The sequence below is a fragment of the Pyrus communis genome, chromosome 13, assembly GCF_041283825.1.
Source record: "Pyrus communis isolate YQ-2024b chromosome 13, ASM4128382v1, whole genome shotgun sequence".
NCBI classification, from domain to species: domain Eukaryota; kingdom Viridiplantae; phylum Streptophyta; class Magnoliopsida; order Rosales; family Rosaceae; genus Pyrus; species Pyrus communis.
The window spans coordinates 15,160,641-15,173,800 of NC_142577.1; the positions used below are offsets into that span (position 1 = coordinate 15,160,641).

At 37.1% G+C, this 13,160-nt stretch overlaps 1 protein-coding gene across 3 annotated transcripts; it reads left to right on the forward strand.

Annotated features, from left to right (window-relative positions):
• The first annotated feature begins 6,087 nt into the window (after positions 1 to 6,087).
• On the forward strand, positions 6,088 to 12,776 carry LOC137737773 (Leucine-rich repeat receptor-like protein kinase family protein). Of its 3 annotated transcripts, none has more exons than XR_015954883.1 (4): positions 6,088 to 6,661; positions 7,177 to 10,124; positions 10,749 to 11,240; positions 12,154 to 12,776. XR_015954883.1 is itself a non-coding variant. In XM_068477325.2 (3 exons), the coding sequence occupies exons 2-3, from the start codon at positions 7,187 to 7,189 to the stop codon at positions 11,150 to 11,152; spliced, it is 3,342 nt and encodes a 1,113-aa protein (XP_068333426.2). In that variant the 5' UTR covers positions 6,088 to 6,661; positions 7,177 to 7,186; the 3' UTR covers positions 11,153 to 11,518. The 3 variants fall into 3 exon arrangements, 1 of the variants encoding a protein (XP_068333426.2); XR_015954882.1 differs by having other exon boundaries at positions 12,160 to 12,776; XM_068477325.2 differs by lacking the exon at positions 12,154 to 12,776 and having other exon boundaries at positions 10,749 to 11,518.
• The last annotated feature ends 384 nt before the right edge of the window (positions 12,777 to 13,160 follow it).

Here is a 13,160-nt window from a genome sequence, read left to right on the forward strand (position 1 = left end):
ATAAATCAAATACCGATTAAGCTTTCAGACAAATTTCAGCATGATAGGCCTTGGACAAACCAACAGTCTATTTTTAGTCCAAACATATCAAAATTTAACCTAGAAACTTTTATTTTAAGAAAATTATTGATCTAAATACAAGAATGACTACAAGAATTTACTGCAAATGTTATCAAATATTTGTTTACAATAGATAGAACATGTCAAGGAGCTAAAATATCTTGCTTAATGACATATATCAAAATCTTTGAATCACCTTCAGTGGCAATGAGATTTCCTCTATTGAAAAACAATAAGGAAGCGATAAGTATGGTTTAAACAGGTGCATGTAAATAAAACAATACTTGAGAAAAAGAATGAAGTAATACAAAATCCAGAATGTTACTTGGTGAAGTGACATTTTGAACATAGACCTTTGAAAATATTTGGAAAAAAACCTAAAATAACAAAGGAGCTTTTATAGACTCAGTCATTGGGATGAAATATGGAGAAAAAAAAACCACGTATTTACCCTAGAGGATAGTATTCAAATAAGCAAATTATAGCCCAATGCTTTTCCCTGGAAATTACGAGAATTGCCATTATTTGCGTGATAGTTATAAATTATGTTTTTTTTTATTTTTTATTTTAACCAAACGATATTACCTACATTATAGAGAGGGGTGAGCTTAGTCGTTCAAATTTGTCTTTGGTGAGAATTGAACCTAAGACCTCTTACTTACAAGTAAAGAGGAATACCACTAGATCGTAGTATTAAGTAGCTACACTTGTTTGTTTTTGAATTGAAATAAGCAAGGCACAACCTAATCACTTGAATTCCTTTGACTCTATGTCAGGTAGACTTTTTCTTTAAAAACGCTTTTATTGGTTTTGAAAGCATTTCCAAACAAACTTGAAATCAAGTAATGAATTCTAAAAATGGTAACTGAAGAGGAAATTTGTCTAACCCTTCAAAATAAATGGTAAGTGAAATAATCAACTTAAATAGCATTAATTACATGAAATTATTAATGAGTTGCAACGTGGGAGGGTAGAATGGGCATGCCAAAAAATTTAAAAATGGTGCCCTAGCTCAAATTTGGAAATTTGATGACGTGAAGATATTAACTACATTAAGGAGTGGGAGAGTGAGTTAAGCTTCACAATAGGCTAGTAGTAATGTGATTCAAATTCGTCTTTGATGAGAATCGAACATAAGACCTTATACTTGTATTCATCTTCACTTGTGTTAGGTTCAATTCTTGTCAAAGACGAATTTGATCCACATTAGTGCTAACCGATTATGAAGTTTAGCCCACTTTCCCACCCTCTTAATGTAGATAATATGGTTTGTTAAAAAAAATAATTGAGTTTTACTTAACAAACCCTTGGATTGATAACCACTTTTCTAAAATAACAACAAAAATAATTAAACTTGTTAGGATTACAAATTTACGAAGATAATATTTTAAAACAAATACAAACACACACACACACACACACACACATATATATATGTATGATACACACACACACACACACACACACACTGAGAATATTAGAGATATGAGTAAGGACAACAATGAACCAATTATAGACGATGATTTAATCTAAGACCGTACACGTATAATTGAAAAATAACATCACTAAACTGTAATGTTATTGTAATAAAATGTTTTTGAATAAGTCAATTTTGTTCTAACGAAATAGATGGGGTTTCGTAGTTGAGTGGAGATGAGCCAACCCACAACAATTGTCCAAGTCAGAGAGATAATATGGGCAACGCATAGCAAGAACCTTACCCCTTTGCCTTGTGCGGGACCTCGAATTCACCTTTCAACATGTCTATGATTAGTCGTCAGACTTATATATAACCCACAACTATGGACTCTGGCAGCTCATGATATGGACGTAAAGCTATTGCCTACCTCCTACCCTAGTGGTTGGGCAACCTATTTCTAGTTTCATTTTCTATGGTCCATATCTCCTCTACCGTTTCGTCAAGATAAAAGTCCGTATCCCTGAGATTTCTGGACTGTTACTATGATATACTCGTAATTTGCCTATGCATATTTTGGATTATGGTGCTGATTAAGCAAAAAAAAAGAGAAAATGATTTTCGAATATTCATGTTCTGCTTATATATACATCGCTTGATTAGTTTTGTTCTTGGATTATGTTTGTTTTATTCAAATTGTATGTCTGAAATAAACGGCAACATGCAAATGGTGAAAATGAGTATGCGAACACCAATTTCTTAAGTGAAAGTAACACGACTCAACTCGTCTATCCCTTTGTCGTATCTTCTATGTACATAAGGAACAAGATTCATAGTTTCCTATCATGAATTACGATGCTAAGTTTTCGTTTCATACGTAGAATGCTACACTGTATTCAATGTAAAATGAACGACTCAAATTTAAAGAAACATAATATCCTCCTCATCTTTATATTAGATGCCTCATTTTAGACTTTTGTAGACTAGACATTTATGTTTTTTGAGTTTTTGATTAAGCTTTTGAAACATTTGATTAAGATTCTCATACTTGAATTATTTCAGATTAATTGAAATTAATTTACATTTAAATATTTGCTATATATTTTAAATAATTTCAACTATATTTAAATCTAAAAAATTTAAACTTTTGTAATCTAAATGTACACCCACGCCAAATGGAAACGTACCAACGTCAAAAGAAAATATACCAACCCCGAATTAAAACGTACCCAATTAAAACTATATTAAAATGAATATTCACCTTTTTGGAATGTTTAAAAATATGTTTGATTCATACACAATGCTCTAGATGGTCTTGTTTTTTGTTAGATAAGTCTATGGAACAACTTTTAGTTGATCATAGATAAATCCTTATTATTGTAGATAATGCTAAATAATAACAATAAATCATATAATTTTGAATTAACAAAAATGCTATTGTCCGTTAATTAATGACTCTTTCTATAAAAAATAATATGACACACCCCGACCGAGATCAGGGCGTGCTGGCCGTCACGTGGAAGTGACGTAGCCATGTGCACAGTGCGGAAGCTAATAAAGTAATAATATAAAAGTATGAATAAATAAAAACTAGCATACAAACGGTAAAAGTAATGAGTGCTAGCGTAAGTGAGACGCTAAGTTCAGAACAATAAGTCTACAGTAGTCCAAATTAAAATGATACGACAACAGTGCACCCGAAGGTGACCCTACATTGGTTAGTGTCTGTCAGAAATGCCTGGAAGCCCTCCGGGGAAACCACCGAACCTGCTAAGCAACTAGAACCTGGAGGGGCGCAAAACAAAAGCGTGAGTGGGCAAAAACAAAACTCTTTGAAAACCATTTAGTAAAATACATTCTAACCCCTTGCCGTAAAACCTGTATACTTCCCAGAAAGTAACATATGTACGTATACAATAAATATGCCAATCATGCTCAAGGATATGCCATACCAAATCTCGTGGTGAAATGCAAGTGCTCAGGTATAAACCGTATCAATAACATATCACTGCCAGCCGGAGTCACCTAAAGAGACCTGTGCGGCTGAATCTAGAGCTCAAATCTCAATCTCAATAACTAAACCTGCCCACGAGTTGGAACCACCTATAGTGGTCTGTACGACAGGCCTGGGTGTAATGCATATAAACGCTCTAGTGCTACGATCACGTGAAGGCTGTGCGAAAAATCGCGGGTCACCTACGAGTCGGAACCACCTATAGTGGTCTGTACGACAAGACTGTGCACCTAACTTGGATCCAAGCTGAGCGTGTGGTGCGGGAGGTGAACGACACGTGAAGGACTGTGCCCTACTCAGGGCGGGAGCACTAACACTGGGGGTGCAGGTTATGAGCTCTCTAAGCACCTCTAACCACTATTTATTGCGAATATTAAATAACGCTTATCTGGCACTTACTTGTGCCTCCACAGCACCAATATATATATAAATGTATAAATGAATATATATAATAACCATATATGCAACTAACCATGCATAATAACCAATAATAATAAAGGAATGGCATAAACTAATAAACATATACATAAATTTCTGGGAATTATAAGTATATAGGTATATACGGAAAACAAAAGCCCACTCACTGGTATGTGGAAGGGTCGTAGCCCCCCTGCCTCGAGTGACCACGCTCGTCCTCGGGATACGTTTCACCTATATGCGAAAATACTATAAAAACGTTAATTTTAAAGCACATAACCTTCCTTCTCGTAATAACTTCTCATACATTGCTCAAAATGGACAAATGAATATACCAACGTGCTCTACACAACCTCAGGAACACACCAGAATTTTTAGAAAAATTTTTCACCACCGCACGTGCCCCCACGCGCCGGCCAAGGCACGGCTACACGCGCCGGCCACGCGCAGGCACGTGCGGTGCACACGGACGGCGTCAACTGACGCCGTTAGGAATATTCCGTCAGTTTTGACAGATTCCGTTAACGGCGTCAGGAATATTCCGTCAGAATTGACGGAATATTCCGTCACCTTCTCCGGCGACGTCGCCGGCGCCAGAAACTGGAAAAACCTGCAAAACATGTTTTCTCACTCATTTTTCAACCGTTTTCCACGATTCTTGCACCAAATTGAAGCTTAGGACCAGTAGAACACGACCAAACAATTTTTAAGAGTTAAAACCCACGAAATCTCACCTGTCACCAACCTCCAAAACCGGCCAAGTTCGAACAGGGCGATCCCGACGTCCAAATTCGTTCAACGAAGCACTCCGAGGCTCCTTGGGACCTCACTAAGACACCTACAAGCTTCAAAATCCCAAAAATGTGCTAGATTAATTTTGCATGAATAGTACTCAAAACTGCCATCGTCGAATCGACGTGAAAACGGCGATACACTTACCTGAAAACGGTACCACTGGACTTCTCTCAGCCTCACGAGCACGAGGGTGGTCTTGGTTCCCTCGATCTGCAAGTGGTTGAATGTGTTTGTGTGTGTCCGTACACTTTCAGAAGGAAGAGGAAGGAAATGGGGCTCGGGAGAGAGAGAGAGTGACAGAAGGTGGTGCAGGTATGGGGGTGTGTGTGTGGCCCAAAGACATGCCAGCACAACACCAAAAACAACCAATAAATGTAAAAGAACGAACTAGCGGCAAAATAGTAATTTCACACGAGAGTTTTCGAGATTTTGGGACGGGATGTCACATAATAATTAATTAAAGTAATTCAAACTTTTATATTGTTATCGAATCTTTCTATAAAAAAATAATTAATTAAAGTAATTCCTCATTATTAGGGCAAAAAGTAATAAAACTTATGTTTTGAAAACAAAGGTACCAAAGATTCAAATGTACCAAAAATTCAAATGTACCAGGAAGCTAAATGGACCAAAAATTCAAATGTACTATTATAATCAAATGTACCGATATAACCAAACGTACCTAACAACGAATTTTGTTACATTATATTTAATTTACTAAAATAAATATTTTAATAAAAATTAAAAAAAATCTTAAATTATCATAATAAAAGATGCATAAAAATAGGAGGAAAAAATGGAATACTAATGTGAATAGACTTTTAATGAAATAAAATTAAAGTACCAAAATTGTAGGGAAAATGTTTAATCAAATTTACAAAAAGAATAAATATTTAGTCTATGATATTTAAAAACAAGGCATCTATATCAAAACGTCTCTTCTGATTAATCTCGTGATACACTTACAACCACATAATATTGTAACTAAACTCCTCTTTTGAAGTAACTGTGGCCAATATTTTATCTTTATCTAGTCTTTAGTGTCTTCGAATGCATCTTCTAGGTTCCATAAGTGAGAATCATAAACGTAAAAAAGTTAATTAACTTCGACAGAAAAAAAAAGTTAATTAACAAAAGATTCTTCAATAAATCGTATCTTAATACAGAATTACAGATAAATACGAATCATACAATACAAAAGAATATTATTTGTATTAGACTTTTATTACTTACGTACCAACTCAGTCGATAAAATCCCAAGGCTTTTTCTCAAAAGATTAAAATTAAAAAAAAAAAAAATTCAAACTTTTTGGGTTGCCCAAAAAGTTCACAGTTCCCCTCCACCCTTTCCAAGCACTAAAAAAGAGGAAAACCGAGTCCCCACATTCATCCATCTTCTTCTTCGTCTCTATCTAGAGAGAGAGAGAGAGAGAGTTAAGAGAGACTCAGCAGCTCAGCACAGATAGCACACGCAGCGAAAGAGATAGAACAGATGTGAAAAATGATGAAAGCATGCTTTGTCGGCCATTAAAGCTTCAACCCAAGAGCTCTGGTCCCTTCTCCTCTCACACCCATCATTCCATTCACGACAGTCAGTACCCCCATAAGCTCCAACTTAACTCCAGCACTTGCCTTTCCCCTTCTCTCTCTCTCTCTCTTTTCTGGAATAAAATATTCCAAGAAAGATCTTTCTTTGAATCTACTGAGTTTCTTGCTGCAAAAAGGCGCAATAAAGGTGTGGGCTTTGAAATATTTCTGCGCAAATCTTGGCCTCTAGACCGGAGATCCCCACCATTTGTCGGAAAAGGCGAACTGGGTTTGTCTCACTTTTTCTTCTGGTTCATAATTCCCATGGTTTTCAGTTTGTCAATTGAGGAAGTAACTGCCCCCCACTGCTGCTGGACTTGCTGCTTACATTGCCACTTCTTTTTTCTATGAGCGTTCTTAGACATTGAGAGGTATGTTCTCAGCTCTAATATGGTTAATTTTGGTTAATTTACTTTTCAGTTTTGGTGCCTTTTTTTATGACTGATTTGTTAATCTTTACTCTTGTCTGGTTAATTTTGATCATTCAGTTTGAGTTAGTAATTTGCTAAATTAATTTTTTTATGTTATTGGGTTGCTTCAAATGACTGTGTTATTCCTGCCCTTTTAGCATTTAGGTGTCTACTTCACTTTTAGTCTCCCTCTGTCATGTATTTATAATGTTGAGTTATCGAAATATCGAAGTTTGCTCTTTCAAATGGATGGTTTGATTCCCTAATGACTTGGTATACTTGGATTTTGTGCTGTGAAACACTCAAACTGGTCTGTTTAAACCAGGTTCCGAATTATCAAATTCTTTTATTATTAGAAATCTGGTTGTATTTTACTTGGTGTTGAGGATTAGTTTATGTGTATTACTTTGCATCTGATGAGCTTGGATGAGCAGGTGTTTAATTATCTGATTATGTTGTGATTGTGCTCATTTCAGTGTTACTAAAATGATGAAAGCATTTGAGGTGAGGAGGGCTTTGGAACTGCAGTTTGCGAGAATTTTACTTGCCTTAGCTCTACTTGCTTCTATTTCAGAGGGGTTGAATAATGAAGGGCTCTGCCTTTTAGAGCTGAAGAAAAGTATGCAGGATGGATTTGATTTTTTGGGAAATTGGAACTCCTCTGATCAAACACCTTGCGGATGGATGGGTGTAAATTGCTCTTCTGGTTACGATCCAGTGGTTAAAGGTCTTGATTTGAGTTCCCTGAATCTTTCGGGAGTCCTCAGTCCTAGCATTGGTGGTTTGGTCCACCTAACTTCTCTTGATCTTTCAGACAATGGTTTCGTGGGAGGTATTCCTAAGGAGATAGGAAACTGTTGGAGTTTGGAAAGAATTTATCTGAACAATAACAAGTTCACTGGCCAAATACCTTTGGAAGTGGGTAAGCTGTTAAATTTAACAGTTTTGAATCTTTGTAATAACAGAATCAGTGGTCCGATTCCAGATGAGATTGGGAACTTGTCTTCACTGGCTGAGTTCGTGGTATACACCAACAATATTACTGGTTCAATACCTCATTCCCTTGGGAATCTCAAGAATCTGGTAACGTTTAGAGCTGGGCAGAATGGTATTTCTGGTAGCCTACCGGCCGAAATAGGTGGATGTGAGAGCTTGCAACTGCTTGGTCTCGCCCAAAATTCTATAGGAGGGGAATTGCCTAAGGAGTTTGGGATGCTTCAGAGCTTGACAGATGTGGTTCTGTGGGGTAACCAGGTATCAGGATTTATACCCAAGGAGCTTGGAAATTGCTCTAGCCTTGAGACTATTGCTTTGTATCAGAACAATCTTGTGGGGCCTTTACCTCCAGAAATTGGGAACCTCAAGTCATTGAGGAAATTGTACATTTACAGGAATGGCTTGAATGGAACCATTCCAAGGGAATTTGGAAATCTTTCTTTGGCATCTGAGATTGATTTCTCGGAGAACTATTTGACAGGTGAGATCCCATCAGAGATAAGTAAGATAAAAGGTCTAACCTTACTGTACCTGTTCCAGAACCAGCTTACGGGTGTGATTCCAAATGAACTGAGTGGCTTGGGGAACCTGACTAAGCTTGACCTTTCCATTAATAATCTCAGAGGTCCTGTCCCCGATGGGTTTCAATATTTGACTCAAATGTACCAGTTACAACTGTTCGACAATTCTCTAAGCGGTAGCATACCACGGGGGCTTGGACTTCACAGCCGACTGTGGGTAGTTGATTTATCCGATAACTTACTGACAGGAAGAATACCTCCATATATTTGTCGATATTCCAATCTAATTTTGTTGAACCTGGAGTCTAATGATCTGATCGGAAATATTCCGGCTGGAGTCTTGAACTGCAAGTCCTTGGTGCAACTTCGTCTTGTTGGAAACATGCTTACTGGGAGCTTTCCTTCGCAACTATGCAGTTTGCCAAACCTTTCTGCAATTGAGTTGGATCAGAACAAATTCACTGGTCCAATTCCTCCAGAGATTAGGAACTGCCAAAAGTTGCAAAGGCTTCATATTTCAGACAACTACTTTACGTCTGAGTTGCCAAAGGAAATAGGATATCTGTCTCAACTGGTGACTTTCAACACGTCATCCAATTTGTTCACTGGGCGGATTCCACCAGAAATCGTTAACTGCAAGATGCTTCAACGACTTGATCTCAGTCGAAATAGGTTCATGGGTGCTTTGCCAAATGAGCTGGGAACACTTCTGCAACTAGAGCTTCTCAGGCTTTCAGAAAATAATTTCACGGGAAACATACCAGCAGAATTAGGAAACCTCTCCCATTTGACTGAGTTGCAGATGGGTGCCAACTTGTTTTCTGGTGAAATACCACCAGAATTGGGTTCTATTTCAAGCTTGCAGATTGCAATGAATCTGAGCTTTAATAATTTCAGTGGGAGAATACCGTCAGCTCTTGGAAATCTTAATATGCTTGAATTCCTCTTGCTCAATAACAACCATTTAACTGGTGAAATTCCTAGCACATTTGAGAGTCTGTCAAGCTTACTAGGGTGCAACTTCTCATACAATGACCTTACTGGACCTTTACCTTCCATCCCATTGTTTCAGAACATGGAGATTAGCAGCTTCATCGGTAACAAAGGGCTCTGTGGCAGACCGCTTGGTGGTTGCAATGTTAATTCATCTCCTCAATCTGTTCCATCTCTGGCAAGTGGGGGTACTCAACGCAGTAAAATTGTTACAGTAATTGCTGCTGCTGTGGGTGGCGTTTCTCTTATTCTAATTGCTGTTATCTTATATTTCATGAGACATCCAGGCCAGAGAGTTCCTTCCTTGCAAGATAAGGATGCTCTATCTCCTGATACGGATATGTACTTACCTCCAAAGGAGGGATTTATGTTCCAAGATCTAGTTGAGGCGACAAATAACTTTCATGAAAGCTATGTTATTGGAAGGGGAGCTTGTGGAATTGTGTATAAGGCAGTAATGCGAACTGGACAGACTATTGCTGTTAAGAAATTGTCATCTAACCGAGAGAGCAATAACATTGAAAACAGTTTTCAGGCCGAGATTAAGACCTTAGGAAATATAAGGCATCGGAATATTGTGAAGCTATATGGATTCTGCTATCACCAGGGTTCCAATCTACTTCTTTATGAGTACATGGCAAAGGGTAGCTTGGGTGAATTGCTTCATGGTGACTCTTGTAGCTTGGACTGGCCAATGCGTTTTATGATTGCTTTGGGAGCTGCTGAAGGTCTTGCTTATTTACATCATGACTGCAAACCGAAGATTGTCCACCGTGATATAAAGTCCAACAATATTTTGCTAGATGAGAACTTTGAAGCCCATGTTGGTGATTTTGGTTTGGCCAAAGTGATTGATATGCCTTATTCAAAATCAATGTCAGCAGTTGCAGGGTCGTATGGATATATTGCTCCTGGTAAGCTTTCCTTTTGGTCATCTTTATTTACTTGAATAGTTATTGAATTGCCTTGTTCTCTGAGAGTACTGCCGAAGAAAAAATATTCTTTAAGGATGAAACAACTAATTTCTAGTATTTCTCATTTTTCTTTTAAGTGATTCTATACATGTTCTACAGAAGGAAATCGTTTCCTCCATATTGATAAATAATGTAACAATCACACCTTGGTTTTGAAGAGATATGTAACAAGAGGGAAAAGAAAAACTCAAGCATTAAATCTTAAATTCTTCACGTTTTGGAAACCACCTTCTTAACCCCTCATTTTGCCATCGGAAACCTTGAATAAGAATGTTGCTGATGTAGTTAATTTTGAGAAAGACGACTGAATAATGTATATTTTGAAAGGGAACCAACACCCAAGCACAAAATTTGTGTATTCATAAATAAATGCATATATGTTAACCTATCTAGGAAGTGCTTGCCCTGATGGCTGGCTGATTTTTTGTTTGATGTGAACATGTTGAATTTTTGTTTGTTTACTTACCTCTTTCTCGCTCTGAAGCTGCTCAGTTCGTTCTTGCTTCTCATTTCTGTACTCAATTGTTTATTGAATGGTTGATAATGTACTCTTCTGCATGGCAGAGTACGCATACACCATGAAGGTTACAGAAAAATGCGACATCTATAGCTATGGGGTTGTTCTGTTGGAGTTGCTAACTGGAAGAACTCCTGTCCAATCACTAGATCAAGGAGGCGACTTGGTCACCTTGGTGAGACACTATGTTCAAGACCATTCATTGACATCTGGGATACTTGATAGTCGGTTAAATCTTCTAGATGGACTTCTTGTTGATCACATGCTTAATGTCTTAAAAATTGCTTTGATATGCACAAGTATGTCCCCTTTTGACCGTCCATCGATTCGAGAAGTTGTCTTGATGCTTATTGAGTCGAATGAGCAAGATGGGGACTTTTCTCCGTCTCCAACTTTCAATCTTCCTTTGAAAGATGCAACGGATCCTCCTTTGAAAGATGATAGTCGGTGAAAGCATACAACACATCCGTAGATTATAGTAACTCCGATGATTTTTTCGGGCTCTGATTCATCCTCATATTATTTGCAACAAGAAAATGGTAATATCTTGTACATCTTCTTTTTCACTAGAAAGATGATTACTGGAATTTACTTGTTTTTGAAACTCTTATGAGGGTAAGCCGAAGTTCCAACTTCCGCAGTCTATACATTATAGTGAAAATCAGTGTACAGTTAGCAGTATGATAGTATGTGCTTCTGAATCACAATCCATTGAATAATTGTGTCATTTATGGATTCTTTTGTTTTCTACTTTCCCGGAGTTTTGATGAATAATTAAATGTGAAATAAGAATGCCATGTTAGTTTCTTGGTCTCAATCCTATGAAAAGGATTTTTTGATAACCCCCCAAAAAAAGTTTTTTTTTATTTTTTTTTTAAGTCAAAATGGTCCTGAAATTGACATAATTCTTTACTTTTTAAAATTGATAGAACTAGTCCCTAAGTTTGTTCACCATTAATTAATTTGGTTATTTCATGAAAATCTTTGTTAAATAAGGATTAAAATGACAAAAATACCCAATTTTTGTCATATCATTTTGAACCATTGTTTATTAAATTGAGGATATTTTTGTTATTTTGGTTCTTACTAAACACAGATTTTTCACAGAAGGACAAATAATTGATGGTGAACAAACTCAGGGACAACTTCTATCGATTTTAAATTTCAGGGATCAAAGTGAGGAGTTATACAAATCTCAGTGATCATTTTGGATAAAAACCAAAAACAAAAAAAAAAAAAAAAATTCCTATGAGAAGGATTTGAACAAGTTGTGGCCCTTGTGGGGATGGTTTGTGTCTTGTGATTGGGGTTATTACTATATTATTATTATTTGTAAACATGAATTTTCCTGCGATGAATGAAATAAGAACACGTGTAAAAAATAATATTTTGTATTAATTTTGGGGTTGCAATCTCTTTTACAATTTGATCTTCTGATTCTATTTTCGTAAGGTGTAGATTTGTGGATGAGCTGTTGATCCAAAAGACCGTCGGGGCTTGGTCTAGGGATGAAGCGTGGTGCAAATTTGTTGATGTTGTTGATCCAAATGGTCGTCGGGGCTTGATCTTAGGATGAACGGGTCTTCAAGGGCCTTTGGGGCTTGATCTTGATGAACGGATCTTCAAGGGCCTTCAGAGTTTGATCTTGATGAACAGTTGTGTGGATTTCTTCAAGGGCTGTTGGACTTGATCTTGATGAATGAGGATGAACAGATCTTCAAGGGCCTTTGGGGCTTGATCTTGATGAACAGTTGTGTGGATTTCTTCAAGGGGGCTTTGGGTTTGATCTTGATGAATGAGGATGAACGGTTCTTCAAATTCTTCAAGGATTTGACGAAGAACAAAGAGAGTTTTCTTGATCCTTCGGGATTCTTGGGAATTTGGAAGGTTGGATGCTTGAAAGCTTTAGAGTTCTATAACTTCAAGGATTTGGAGATTTCTCTTCCAATTTGGGAGTAGAGAAATGCATATGTGAATTGGTCCCCTTAAATGGATGAAATGGCCTTATATTTATAGAATTGTTTCAAGGCCTAATTTTGAATATAATATTCAGATGAAATAAATCATTTCTATCAGGTGTTGACATGTGTCTTATTTGATGACTTTTCCCATTTTTCCGATTTTTCATTGAGTCACACGCTACGTGTAAAATTTATGTGACACGTGAACGTTGAAATTTTAATGCATTGGTCAACATTTATTTCACCAAAATTTCGATGTCTACAAATGCCCTCACTTCAAGGCGCGTCGTATATATGTGCTTGTCACGTGTATAAGATGTGTTTTGAAGTCCCTTAATGTAGATGTCGATCCAAGGACCGTCGAGGCTTGATCTTGAATTGGGCTAGAAATTTCTTTGAGGGCTGTCGGGGCTTGATCTTGAATTTGGCTGGAAGATTATCTGGTTTTCTTCAATTGTTGATTTTCCACAGGCTTAATCTTGAAAAGGGTTGGAACGT

Coding starts and splice junctions, on each gene's coding strand:
- LOC137737773 (XM_068477325.2), top strand. CDS start 7,187: ATGATGAAAGCATTTGAGGTGAGGAGGGCTTTGGAACTGCAGTTTGCG. Junction 10,125..10,748: donor GTATGGATATATTGCTCCTG/GTAAGCTTTCCT, acceptor TCTGCATGGCAG/AGTACGCATACACCATGAAG.